Here is a 12,978-nt window from a genome sequence, read left to right on the forward strand (position 1 = left end):
AGAGAAGGTTTTAAATATTGAGTAAAAAGTTTTAACAGCACTCTCCCATTGCCCATTAGTGACAGTGATACCACTTAAATCTTCAATGATGACAACACTAAAAATAAATAAATTACGGTCCAACCTAGTATCACAATATTGCTAAGCCTTCATTATGCCATAGTGGATTTACACATTTGTCCGGCACATGTTTGGAATACCATTTTACTCACACACGGCAAAAAATTAATAAAATGGAAGGAAAAAATACATAAAAGGGTACCAAATGAAAAAAGCACAGAAAAGCTTCAATAGGTGGAACAACTAAATACATTAAGATTCTTTAGCCTTGGGAAAAAAAAGATGACATAAAGCAAATGCAATGAACACCTTTCAACTCACCTGCGGAATAGAGAAAGTGAGTACAAAACAATTGTTTGTTATCTGTTCTAACACAAGAACCAGGGGTTATCAGGTAAACAAGTAGCTGCCAGGTAAAACCAGGCAGAAAAGGACTTCTTCACACACCACATCGTTAAGAAACTGCCACAGGATGTTACAGCGATGAAAAGCTTACAAAAGTCAAACTGGCCTTTGACAATTAACAGGGAAAAAAACCCATAAGGATTATTAAACACAAAGATGTCTTAGCTCCAAGTCACTTAAGGCTGGGAGCAGATGTCAGGAGAGGAGGCTTCTTCTATTCTTTTGTCTCATAGCGGTTGCTGTTGGAGGCAAGCTAATGAGCCAAATGGACTTTCGGTCTGACCCAGGGCAGCCTTTCTTAAACTCACAAGGGCTGGCAACTTGTGGAGACTGGGGGAAACAGATGCATCTGCCCCAAGCTGAGCAGTCGGCCTTCATCGTAGGTTCAGGCCTCAAACCCTGTGGGACTTAAACCCACTGTGAAGGTCAACAGCCTCGCACTGGAACCCGTACTCTTTCTGTTACTCCTTTTTGGGGGTTCACAAGCAGACCTGAACTATTGCAGCATTGCCCACACCACACAGAGAGCTCTGCTCTGTCCTAGCACGTTGCTGGGAATAGAAGGATCTCCACTAGCTGTTAAAGAAGAAAAGCAGAGTATGGCCAGTCTGTGGCCTCTGCTGCTGCAGCTGTATGAGGGACGGGGAGAGACCAAAGAAAGGGAGGGACCAACAGACAGGGTGACACAAACTGGAACCAGGCCAAGCAGGATAGTAAAAGGCTCATGTTACAAATTCATCCACAGCCTCACTTATAAATCTACAAAATACCAGAAGATGACACTCACAACTAAAAGCGCTCAGTGCCTTCACACTGTACCACCACTCTCGGAGCAGATTCCAAATCAGGCTGGCCATTCACTGAAGAAGGACCGCGCGTGAGGCGCACCGTACGCGTTATTTAAGAGGAGGAATAAGTAAAGCTGAAAAGTGTCAACCTCAAACAATGCTTGTGAGATGCATCATTGCAACTACTACAACTGGGGAGAATAAGGAGAAAATAAGAGAGAGCGGGAGTTTAACAAATGAAGTACGTCCAATAAGCCATAAAATGCTCTTGGGGTTCTTCAAAGGCAAGAAAAACGTAATACTATCCAAACTCAAACTACTTATGTCTGCTCTAGCTTTCTCCACTATGTGGTAGTAACGTTCCATGACTAAATACATTCTCATTTCACATAAATATTAGTCTTTAACTCTAGGGTTTAGACTGGAAATGCTTTTTGCAACAATCTGCTACCAGCATATCTAAAAACAAATTATTTAGTGACCATTCTCTGTAAATGGCAAAATACGTTTCAGTTGATTCAAGCTATTTCCTGAAGTGAATTATTTCCAACTATTACTGAGGTTTTTCCTGCCTTATGTAGCAAAAATTTTGCTATTTGTATTTGCTATTTGCGTATTTGTAAACATGTAAATATCGCAATGAATGTAAGTATTATTTCAGCAGCCCAGAAACTAACTTTTTCTACAATGTGTACATGAAAGATATTCATTCTGCTTGTAATTTACTAAAGGAAAAAGCATGGTAGAGTATATAAAGTTGCTCTCTTCCCTTTTTTTTTTTAAAAAAACAATTGTTCCTATACCGTTTACAGGAGTTACCTAAACTCAATGAACAACTGCCTATCCTAAAAACACCAACAATAACTTGTAGGAAAAAAACAATCTAAACAACAGCTTTGACAGCGAGCTGAATTCCTGTCCTTTTAGTCCAAATTACACTTTAAGAATACAAAGAATTAAGCAATGAAATTAAATTTTTTTTATTTAAATAAACAGTCATTTACACTTTAAGGAATGCAGTTAGAGTAAACAGTTGACAGACAATGTCAAACACTTCTGTCATCAGGAACTAGGTAATGAAATATATAAAGCATCCGGGATTTTCCGTCACAAGAGGTGCTTCACGAAACAAAAACCACGCACACCGTTCTGCTGCTGCAGAATTTCACAATCGTTCTTCCTCTCCTGTCCTACACTAAAAAGGGCAGTAAAGGACAGGGATATGTTGACATACATGGATGCCAACACATCAAAGCATGCACGGAACCTTATAATGCTCTGCCTTTTTTAGTGAAGGCAAAATAATAATGCTGGTAAGAAGAAAGGACAAAAAAAACAAGAAAGGAAAACAGGGAAAGAAAAAAGAAGTTATAAACACAGAAGCTCAACCATTAAAAAGAACTTGAAAATTCTGTGGAAATGCTTTCTAACAAAAGAGCAGCAGTTCTTTTTCTTCTGCAATACTGATTATCTCATAATTTAGAGGAAATATCAAACCATTTTCAGCAATTTTAGCAAAGGTATTAGGACAGTCATGACACTAATACACATAATATCAATTATCTGCTATATATTTGTAAGGTACCTATTTCTTATACCAAAATAAAACCCACAAATAAGTTTCTTTTATTAAAGTAAGTATTTTTACAGTAAATTTGGAAATCTGGCTTAATATCTTGTTACTTTATATTCTTCTTTTTATAAAACTCTCAGCCGCTACTCTGAAAAGGGTTTTGTTTGTTTGTTTGTTTGCTTAAAGGCACTTCCTGCTGCCTGCGCTTATGAACTATGTACTACAATTTCCAGAACATGCATGTTTGGTATCTGAAAAGATCCCTGAACACAGTATACAATCTGAAGAACTCAGGGATATTTTATTACTTATTCCAAAGGGTCAAATGACATTAAAAAGAATCCCAGGAGAGGTAGAAATGAATCACATCTGTTTAACTCTCCCAAGGCTGCACCAGTTAACGCTGTGAGCCTCAGTACTGCTGATTTCCAGGCACATGCTGTATTGCACTCTTCACTGTCTTGAACATCGATGTTTTGCGAGGTCGAGGTCTAGGAGGGAAGAGGGGGGTGAACTCAGGCATGCTCTTCTTCAGAAGCAAGGGACAGATGAGTCTATACTGACAGTTCTTGAAAAGAAACTAGTTAAGTAGAAACTAAGAGATGTACTGCAGTCAAGAGGATGGGCAACATATCCTTCCAAAGGATCGCTCCATACATAATCTCCTACAACAGGGAGGAGTAAGTGATTGCACTACCCCATGTTTAAAAGGCATACCAGATGTGAAAATCAACTGTAAAACAGTAATGATGGTCTTTATAAACACAACTGCAAAACAGGGAAGAATGACACTTGCTACTTACTCTCCTTAAAGACAAACCAGCCCCTTTCAAAGCACCCTTTTTTTACGCCAACGCTGCAATCTAGTAAGTATATTATAAATTTGTACTTACTGTCTATTATTTTAATTTATTTAGAAGGAAAGACATTTTCTCATAAATTGTATTTCTGAACTAGATTCTGCAACATCACATTGCCCAGTTTACAGGTGGCAAAGAGTAAAAATAACTGATTTTTATTTTAACCATATAGTATAGAATTTGAACTTATATTTAAAACCCATGAACTACAATCATTTAACAAAAAAAATCATGTATCATTGTATGATGGAAATGGGAGCATAGTTAAAGCTGGCTATTCACCTGAAGATGGAAGAGCTGCATGCATGTTAGAAAGTAAGTTAAAATCAGAAAGAACCTGACAAATTGAAGATATGATCTGAAATAATTAGAATGCAGTCAGTAGGACAAGTACAAGCTTTTAAACTCTGTGCAGATGGTTGCTTTTGCCCATATACAAAGAGGAATAATCAGCCAGCAGTTCTGCACAGAAGGATCACAAACAAAAGGTGATTAAAAGACAAAGAGCATCATACTGAAATTTATTAACAGTTGATCCTGTCGCAGAGCAGTGGAGCAGAATAGACTGACCTCTTGAGGTCTCTTCCAGCCCTATTTTTAAGCATTCTTCAATACACGTATGCTGCTGCTTTTTATCATATTTTCCTCTTCTCCATGTATACTAAACATAAATTATTACACACCTTTCTTCCCCCAAAATCTACCTGCTAGTCTACTTATATTTAGAATTCTGAATTTTGAGCATAATCCCACATTTGTGTGCAAAGACAAATATTTTAGAATCAATGTACTAGTATTATAATATGTACTTTAACTGAATTTGGCCCTTAAAGATAAACAATCAGCAGATTTTATTTAAGGGATTTTTTTAATAGAGTCAGTGGGAATAATACAAAGATCGATGTCAGTATCACCCAGCAAATGCTGGGAAACTATGCAATTTACTTGTCCTGTCAGTCTCAGTTTAAATTTTTTTAATCTTCCATGAATGCAGTCAAATCATGGGAGCAATGTATTATCTGTGAGCCATGGGTAGGAGACCACTGCTCTAATTCCTAGTTTAAAAAAAGTCTAAATTAATAGTCATATCTTTGATCAAGCCTGATAATAGGCATAAAAAAATCTCATCAGGTATTCATAATGATTTTTAAATTCCATTAATTGATTTTTCACCACTGAACAGACTGAACATGTTTTGTGGATATTCTAAAGATTTGGGGGTGGAGGGGGTGAAGGAGTTGCTATTATTCACGCTAGCCAAGCTCTTTACTCAGTCAACAGAAATAGACAGATAAGCTCTTCCAAAAGAGAAGTCAGAGAAGCTAAATTCATCCAAACCAAGCTCCTACTGCAAGTCACCTTTTGGAAAAAATACTTTCTCTTCATGGGCTATAGTACGTAAGCTAACTAAATTACATGCTGAACCTGGCTAAAGTGAGTATCCTCGTGTATACATTTCTACAAACACCTTTTTTTTTTAATTGTGTTACATATATCCCAATAAAATTTTGATTACTGCAGCCTACAAAAAGTACTAATGCAAATAAAAATATATACCAAAAAAAAAAATAAAAATATATACCAAACACAATGCACAACATACCCACTCAGTGGCTGTGACATATCTCAGTCCAGTGTCATTGTTAGTAAGTAGTAAAATCCTGATATATGTGTCTAATGTATATATACGATACTATATGCAAATACCTAAGGTATACAGCTTTTGTATGACAGAAAATATGATTTAGGAAGAGCTACTATATGGCGTTAAGTATTGTTTTAAAATATAGATTATATTTTAAAAAATCAGGAATTCAGTACATAATAAGTAGTAGAGGATGAAGAAGGAGGAATACAAATACTGATAGGAGCTGGTAACCTTCTATAGTCTAGCTGAGAGTCCAACAAATCACGGAGAAAGCATCCTCTAAAAGAAAGCTCCAGGATTTATGGAGCTGCAGTTAGCCATTCAGATCTCTCATACTATCTGACAAACAAGAGATGAGATAGATCTAGAATAAATCAAATAGAAGAAACTAAGAAACAAACATACAAAACAAATCCAGAAACAGCTCCTCAGAAAAATCTATGCTTTGGTTGTCCAGTTGAAAGCCTTCCCAAGGTAAGACATAGGAGTAGCTCAACTATCACAGCCTTGTTTCCTAAATATATGCTTTTTTTTGTGGTGTCAATTTTGGTGTCAATTAGCATGTGTGCTCTGAGCAAAATATCTTCTATTGTTGGGACATTCATGTCTCTCTTCCACACAGATCTTCTGTAACTAGGAAGAATTCGGTTCATACTGTAGCGTTTTGTTTCCAAGGGGAAAGGGTATGGAGAAAGAAAGTACATGCTAGTTTTCTCCTTCTTTCCTCTATATGGCTGTTTCTTTGAACTTAAGGAGCCTTAGCACCTTTGAGCCTGTGACTGCTCAACCAAGTTTACTTGAAAATGGCTAGCAAATTGAAAAGTTATTTGGGCATAAATGCATATATATATATATGTAAAAAAATAGTTCAAAAGCGTCATTATACAAGTTTCTTTCCCAGTATGAAAAATGACTGAAAATCAGGTAATTTCATATACTTTAAACTGATTCCAGCAACCTAACTCCTTTATATCCTTGAGGGAAGCTGAACGTGTATGATCTATTCCTGGGTCTCCACTAAGACTTGCTAACATGCCATTGTGGCTAAGGTAATTTAGGACCGCAGAGAACCTAGATCTACTGAAAATACTACTTCTGAGTTTACCATGAATGCAAAAGGCTTTATTAAAGCCTTTAAAACAATCACAGCGGTAGAAAATACTGCATAACATTCTCCATATTTCGTATTTTGTCCACCTGATACAAACAGGTATACAGCATGAACTCGAGATCATGGAAGGTTGAACAAAATAATAACGTATGCTGGCATTTTAATAAGAAAAAAGAAGATCTTGATGCATATGCTGTAGAACTCCCCAGTCGCAGAAAGACATAGATATAAGAATGTTTAGTTTCAAAAGCAAAGCTCTGCTGAAAATTACAGCCTAGAATGTCTACCTGCTAAATTTGGTTCCTCTCTTCTCACAGACTTTGGAACTTAGGAGTTGCCAATGCTCAGCAAGTGCATGACTTTACAAAATGAAAGCTTGAGTTTACACCCAGAATAAAAAAGGGAGATACAAATTTGTTTAAGTTATCGGCCAAGAAATTTATTGACACTGAGATCATACATTCAAATAATAAATACAAATACATGCAAAAAAAAAACCCTGGACTTTGCTTCCAGACACATGTTGATAAGAACACTCCTGCTCACAGAATGCCAAGCCACCTTTCTCCATTTATTTCCTTTTGTTGCCGTCCTAAGTAACGGCAGTCTCTCCTAGGTGTATCTCTTCTCATTTTATTACTGTAACACCCCTCCTAATAAAGACATATTTATCCCGCTGGATCTCTTTCTGTCTAGGTCTCTAGTTTTGACAAACTGCGAGGTTCCGAAAGCGTTTATTGGAGACCCCTTGAAGCAAGCAGCTCTGACGAAAAATATACACAAGTCATTTGCCACCTTAAAGATTCTCAAACTCCTACCACCTCAAAGTCTAAGAAAGATTCAGAGCAACCTCACACAAAAATAAAGAGAGCCCACTGCCAACTGTCAGAGCAACTAAGAGAAGAAGTTCACAGGATGCTTAAATCCACTTTGAACTGCAAGATGGACTCACTGGAAATTCGTTTTACAGAATATTATAGGAACTGTGGTAGGAAATTACATTCTAGTAAACCATAGCTAGTTACGCCAAGGAAAGTATTGTGGAAAAACAAAATAGTGACCAAAAAAACCACTACGTACAAATAAGTGGTACATAAATTAGTTCGTAAATCAGGTATCTGAAGAGCCTAAATCCCATGAATGCACAATGTGTCGTCATGATCACCTTTGAAAAATCAGGATCTCATAAATACGGAAAGTGAGAAATAGAAAGTGGAAAAGTCTCTATAAACACATATGCAGACCCTAGGCCTCAAGTTTGGTTCAGCAAAGGTAAGCAATGAAGTAGGCTATTCCATAAAAATTGCTACAAATGAAGGGTACAATCTTTAACACTTCCAGCTTAAACGCAGCTTATATACGAAAGGCAAACTAAACTACCATGGTATGAAGATCGTGTTAGTTTTTCCAGTAATAGTGGCTCTGCCACCTGTCTTCATCCTAGATGACACTTCAACCTCGAAGAGTATATCCTCTCATACCAAACAAGAAGGAAAAAGTCAGAATTATGCAGGTGCTCAAAATAAATAAAAACAGAAAGAAAAAAATATGGAACCAGTGAAAAAAAAGAAAGAACAGAGACTGCAAGTTAGAAAGGAAAGGAAAAAAAGGCAGCAGACACTCTTAAGAGTTATGAAAATAGACAACGAATGGAAGCACAGTCTAAAACCAAAATAAAATACATTTCTGTGCTCCTGATTTCCATGCACAAACATGTGGTTCTAAAGAATTTAATCTCTCTGAAACTACTATTCAAACGTCAATTTTTTGTTTGTGACTCAAAAGCCTACACAGTAATTGGCAGGCAAAACATTTGAAGTATTAGATATTCCATAAACGTGCATTTTACAGATCAACTTAACAATGCTGTGTTTTGCATGAAGGTATGAAATCTGCATGGCACAGACCTGTTTCCTGAGGTTACGCCATATATTCTTTAAGAGCAGTTCTACGTCATTGATGTAAGTTACTAAAACTCCAGGAACATTTTCTAAAAATAGATTACATTTTACTTTTTCCACTCTGTTTTACGGACTTCTGCTCTGCAAGAGCAGACAACAAGAAGCATCTTAAGGTTTACTACTCGTGCCAGATTTTCCAAAAGGTTTCATATCGAAAACCAGGCACCTACACAACCAGATTCAAACTACCTGTGAACTGCTGAACTAAGCAGGCAGAAGAATATTCAATATATATGAAGACAAGTGATTTTTCCCAAAAGTATTAAAACAGTCATATCTAAAATAAATATGGACTACATAACTTTAAACGTAGTGTTGTCAGATTTTTCCACTCATGTCGTAATTATTCAAACGGTAACACAAAGTTGTAGTAATCAGTTCTTGGCAGTTAAACAGATTACTGTTCACATTTGCAAAATGGTATTCATCAACAATAATACCAGCAAGTTGAATAATTTTATATTCCAAACTGCTATCATTACCGTAGAAACTAAGAACTTTGACTTAGGTATTCATTAAATGTAATCCAAAACATATCTCCTTATCTTATGCTTCTTGATCTTAATGTATCGTGAATCCCTAGGTATTGTATCCTTGTTTGGTCCCCAGAGAGGCAGAAGGTTGCTGTATAATCAAACCATATGCTACAAAGTAGTATGATGGCATGATATACACTGCAAACAACGCTAGTATCTTTCTTGGGCTACCGCAGAAGAAACAAAACAGTGTTAGAAAACATCAGACGTGTAAAAAAATCACTGGCAAATCCAGTAAATATTAAGTTATTCCAACACCAAGCTCTGTTATCCCTTGTCTATTGTTGTAATTTCTTTTACACACACACACACACAAAAACGTACACGCCCAGCATCACTGCTGGAACAGGAAGGGTGGGTGCAGGCTGTCAAATGTGTTCCACTGCTGACTGCCCTTGCTCTCCCCTTGGTTTTTATAGCAAGGTCCAGGAGACGGTAACACAACTTGAGATACACTATTAGTCTTGAATTTCCACACGTGTTTTTCTATCATCCAGCCAACAGAAGTTCCTACGCTGATTTTGGAGGCATATAAATATCTAAGAAGACAACAAATCTAGCCTGATTTTGATCTAGCTGATCTTGATTAAACGCAGTTCTTAAGTACTTGTAGTTGTGCTTCATTTTACGGCTAGTACAGCTGTTACACCAATGGAGTAATTTCTCTATGTTCTCTCAACCTTTTCACTGGAGTTGGGAAAGCTAACCCAAGACAATGTGTCATCTCTCAGGAACCACGGATTTAAGAAAAGAGAACAACTGTATTTGTATAAATAATTGTATTAAAAAACCACTCCCATTCCTTTTTCCCCAATCTAAATTCTACCACTGATGCTCTCCCTACTTTTCAAGCTGAAACATTAGCATTCAGAATATGCAGAGCGAAGTATAAATAAAGATGTTTCTATAGGTGAAGTACAACACAGCCTACTGTTAAACGAGCTGTCACTTTTAACAAGAAAAATGCTCCCTATTCTACCTTCTCCCACCCCCAGCCCAATGAGATCCCAAATCTCTCATCACCTGCTGCGTGCCTGTCACACGCACAAGCCAATGGAGCCACAAAACAGCTCTGCACAGGTGCATCCCAAATAACAAGGATACTGTGCAATCCATGTCTTTCCCTGCCAGGCTGGTGCCCATGTTGTCTTTTTACAAGCCAGCTAGTTTCTCTCGCCTTCTCCAACAGGAGTTAGAGCCTTCTGTTTTAGTAAACCTCAAAACATGACGCCCTCCCAACCCCCAAGCGTGGGGGTATGTGTATAAAGCCATCCTGTCACTGTTGTCCACTTCTGACAAAGGAAAAATCAAGTCCCCTCACCACAGGAAAAAAAAAAAAGAAAAAGAAAAAAGCCGCCTATTCTTTCATCTAGAGGCAAGGCTCTGTGAGCCAAACCTATCACCCACATCCCCCTGTCTCTGTCACAGAGAAAGAGCCAAGACTCCGATGGGGAGGAGCAAGTGCTCTTACCTTAATTATGCTGCTCCTCCGGGGGATGCCGGGTTTGCCTTCTCGTTGTTGACTGGTGGAAAATCCCTTCTCTTTGCTGCTGCTCTCCGGGCTTGCAGGAGGAGCTGATCCCGGCTCCTCGCCGCCTCCCGCTAGGACACAGTCCCCATTGGAGACCCGGCTGCCGGCACTGTCAAAGCGGGATCTCCCGCCGCCGCCACCTCCGCCTCCTCCTCCGCCTCCTCCTTCCCCATCTCCTGCCTTGAAGGCCACCTTCCCTTGCACCGGCCCCGGGGAGGAAGGGAGCCCCCCGCCGCCGGTGCCGCCACCGCTGCCAAACTCCGCCATCAGCCTCCCCGACTACAGCAGAAACAATATTGCTGTCCCCCTCCCCTCCTCCTGCAGCTGCTCGGCGGTGGCTCTTCTTCCGCTTTCTGTGTATTTACGATCGGGGGATTTTGAGCAAAAGTCTCTCCCCTCCGCGCATTTGGCAGCTGAGGCCGCGCAGCTCCAGGAGGGGGGACGAACGCCTCCGCTGCGTCTCGGCGAGCACCAGTCCTCCAGCACCTGGGCAAGGAGAAGAAACGAAACGTGACAGCCTGCCCTCACACGAGGCGGCGGCGGGCGGGGGGAGCGTTACACCACAGCGCGCTCCCCTACACACACACACACACACACACACACACGCGCGCGCGCGTGGGAGGGGAGGGGCTGCGCGAGGTCTCCGCGAGGCGCCACGCAAGGCACACGCGCGACCCGGCGGGTCTGGTGCGGCAGCAGCGCAGCGCCGCGGGGGGCCGCGCAGCACGCCGGCAGCGCCGCGCGGGAACCCAGCGCACGCGGAGCGCAGCCCCGCCGCGCGGGGGAGAGGGGCGGCCCGCCCCGGCCGCTGCCCGCTCCGGGGGTCGGGGGGGGGAAAAGGTCTGAGGGGGACTGGAGGAACGGCGCCGGTCGGGCCGCTCAACCAGGAACACGAGAGCGAGCTTGATGGCGGTATTTTCACCCTTACAGCGAAACGCACAATCGCAGAGCAACGAAGCGGGAGCGAAAAGAGAACTTGAAGAACAACACACCCCAAACCCTCCGGCCCCAGCCCGGGGGAAAGCCCGTCCCACGCACAGCGGGGACGACCCGCCGCAGCCCCTCTCCGGCCACGCGCGACGGCGAGAAGCGGTGGAACACGAGCAACGCCGCCGCCGCCCCGCGGGGCACCCTCCCAGGCGCCATCGGCAACTTTTCTCCTCTCCCCGCTGCCTGCCGACATCCAGCCGCCTCACAGCGGCTACAGCCGCGGCCCGGGCGGCAGCACCCCCAGCCCCTCAGCCTCCCGAGCCGCTACCCGCGGTGCCTCCGCCCCGTCGCCGGCCCCTTCCCGCACGCTGCGCCCCCGCAACCCACCTCGGCGGCAAGGTGGCAAGGGGAGCCCCCCCCCGCTGCCGCTGCCGCTGCAGTAGCCGCTTTTTCCCCCTCTCCCCTCCTCCCCGCTATGGTCGCCGCCTCTGCCCGGAGCCGGATACAGAGAGAAACTGATTCATGTGGCTGCTTCCCTCGCTCTCCGCTGCTGCCGCCGCCGCCGCCTCCCCCGGCTCAATGCCCGGCAACAGCCCCGAGGGGGGAAATGCCGGCAGCGCCGAGGGGAGAGGCAGCCCCGGCCGCCCCCGCTAGGAAACTCTCCGGGGAAGGCAGAGTGAGCGAGCCGGGCTCGCCCCCCCTCCGCCCGCCGCTGCCAATCACAGGGGCCGGCCCCGCGCGGATTGGGCGGCCCCGCCGCCAGCACCCCCCTCCGGCAGCTCGGGGGCGCTCCGCCGGAGGGCAGGACCCGCGCCCGCCCGCCCGCCCGCCCCGGCGGCGGCCGCCCCCTTCCCTCGCCCCGGGGTTATCGGTGGATTCCTCCACACGCTCCCTGCCCGCGCGGACGCTCCTGGCTAAGGCAGAAAAGCCCGCTCCTCGCCGCCCCGCTCCCGCGCCCGGCCGCATCCTCCGCTCTCCGCTCCTCTCCCCCCCGGGGCCGGCGCAGCGCTGCTCGCACCGGACGGCGGCTCCCGACGCGCCCCTGAGCCCTCCCCGCCCCTCCCGTCGGGGCCCCGCGCCCTTCACCCGCCCTGCCCAGCGGCCGCGCCCGTGCCCATCGAACGGGCTGCACCGGCCGGGGCGCGGGGCGACGGCCGCCAGGGCACGCAGGAAGGGCGGGGGGGCGGCGGCCCAACGGTCGTTCCCGCGCGCCGTGAGGTGACCCGCGGCCGCCGGCCGCCGGCGGAGAGACGGCCTCGACCTGCCGCCCGGGCTTCTCCGGAGCTCACGGCAGGCGGGAGCTGACGAGTCCAATTCCAGCCATTAATTAATAAAGGAAAGAAGGTGACGGGCTGCTGGAATATTAAAAGCTTAATGAAAACTGCAACTTGACGGTTACCCTAAGTGTGTCCACAGCAAAGCAAGCACGGCCGGTGTTCCCTTACATACCCCATACATCCTCGTTTACCTTTGCAAACACGAGTGATGTCGTGTATGAGGAATAATTCAAAGAGCCACGTGTTTATTTTTACCTCTTGATACGGCTGTGTGTTGCAAGAGCTTGATATTTCACGA

The 12,978-nt window shown here is 43.9% G+C and overlaps 1 protein-coding gene across 1 annotated transcript in view; it reads right to left on the minus strand.

Moving 5' to 3' along the window:
* Nucleotides 1–10,959, minus strand: part of PLCL2 (phospholipase C like 2) — a 109,036-nt gene extending 98,077 nt beyond the window's left edge. The window contains exon 1 of the mRNA XM_075143447.1: nt 10,414–10,959. Coding sequence (XP_074999548.1) covers nt 10,414–10,740 — 327 coding nt within the window. The 5' untranslated portion in view covers nt 10,741–10,959. The remainder of the gene's footprint in view (nt 1–10,413) is intronic.
* Nucleotides 10,960–12,978: the final 2,019 nt, after the last annotated feature.

The sequence above is a fragment of the Calonectris borealis genome, chromosome 2 (assembly GCF_964195595.1).
Source record: "Calonectris borealis chromosome 2, bCalBor7.hap1.2, whole genome shotgun sequence".
Classification (NCBI taxonomy): Eukaryota; Metazoa; Chordata; class Aves; order Procellariiformes; family Procellariidae; genus Calonectris; species Calonectris borealis.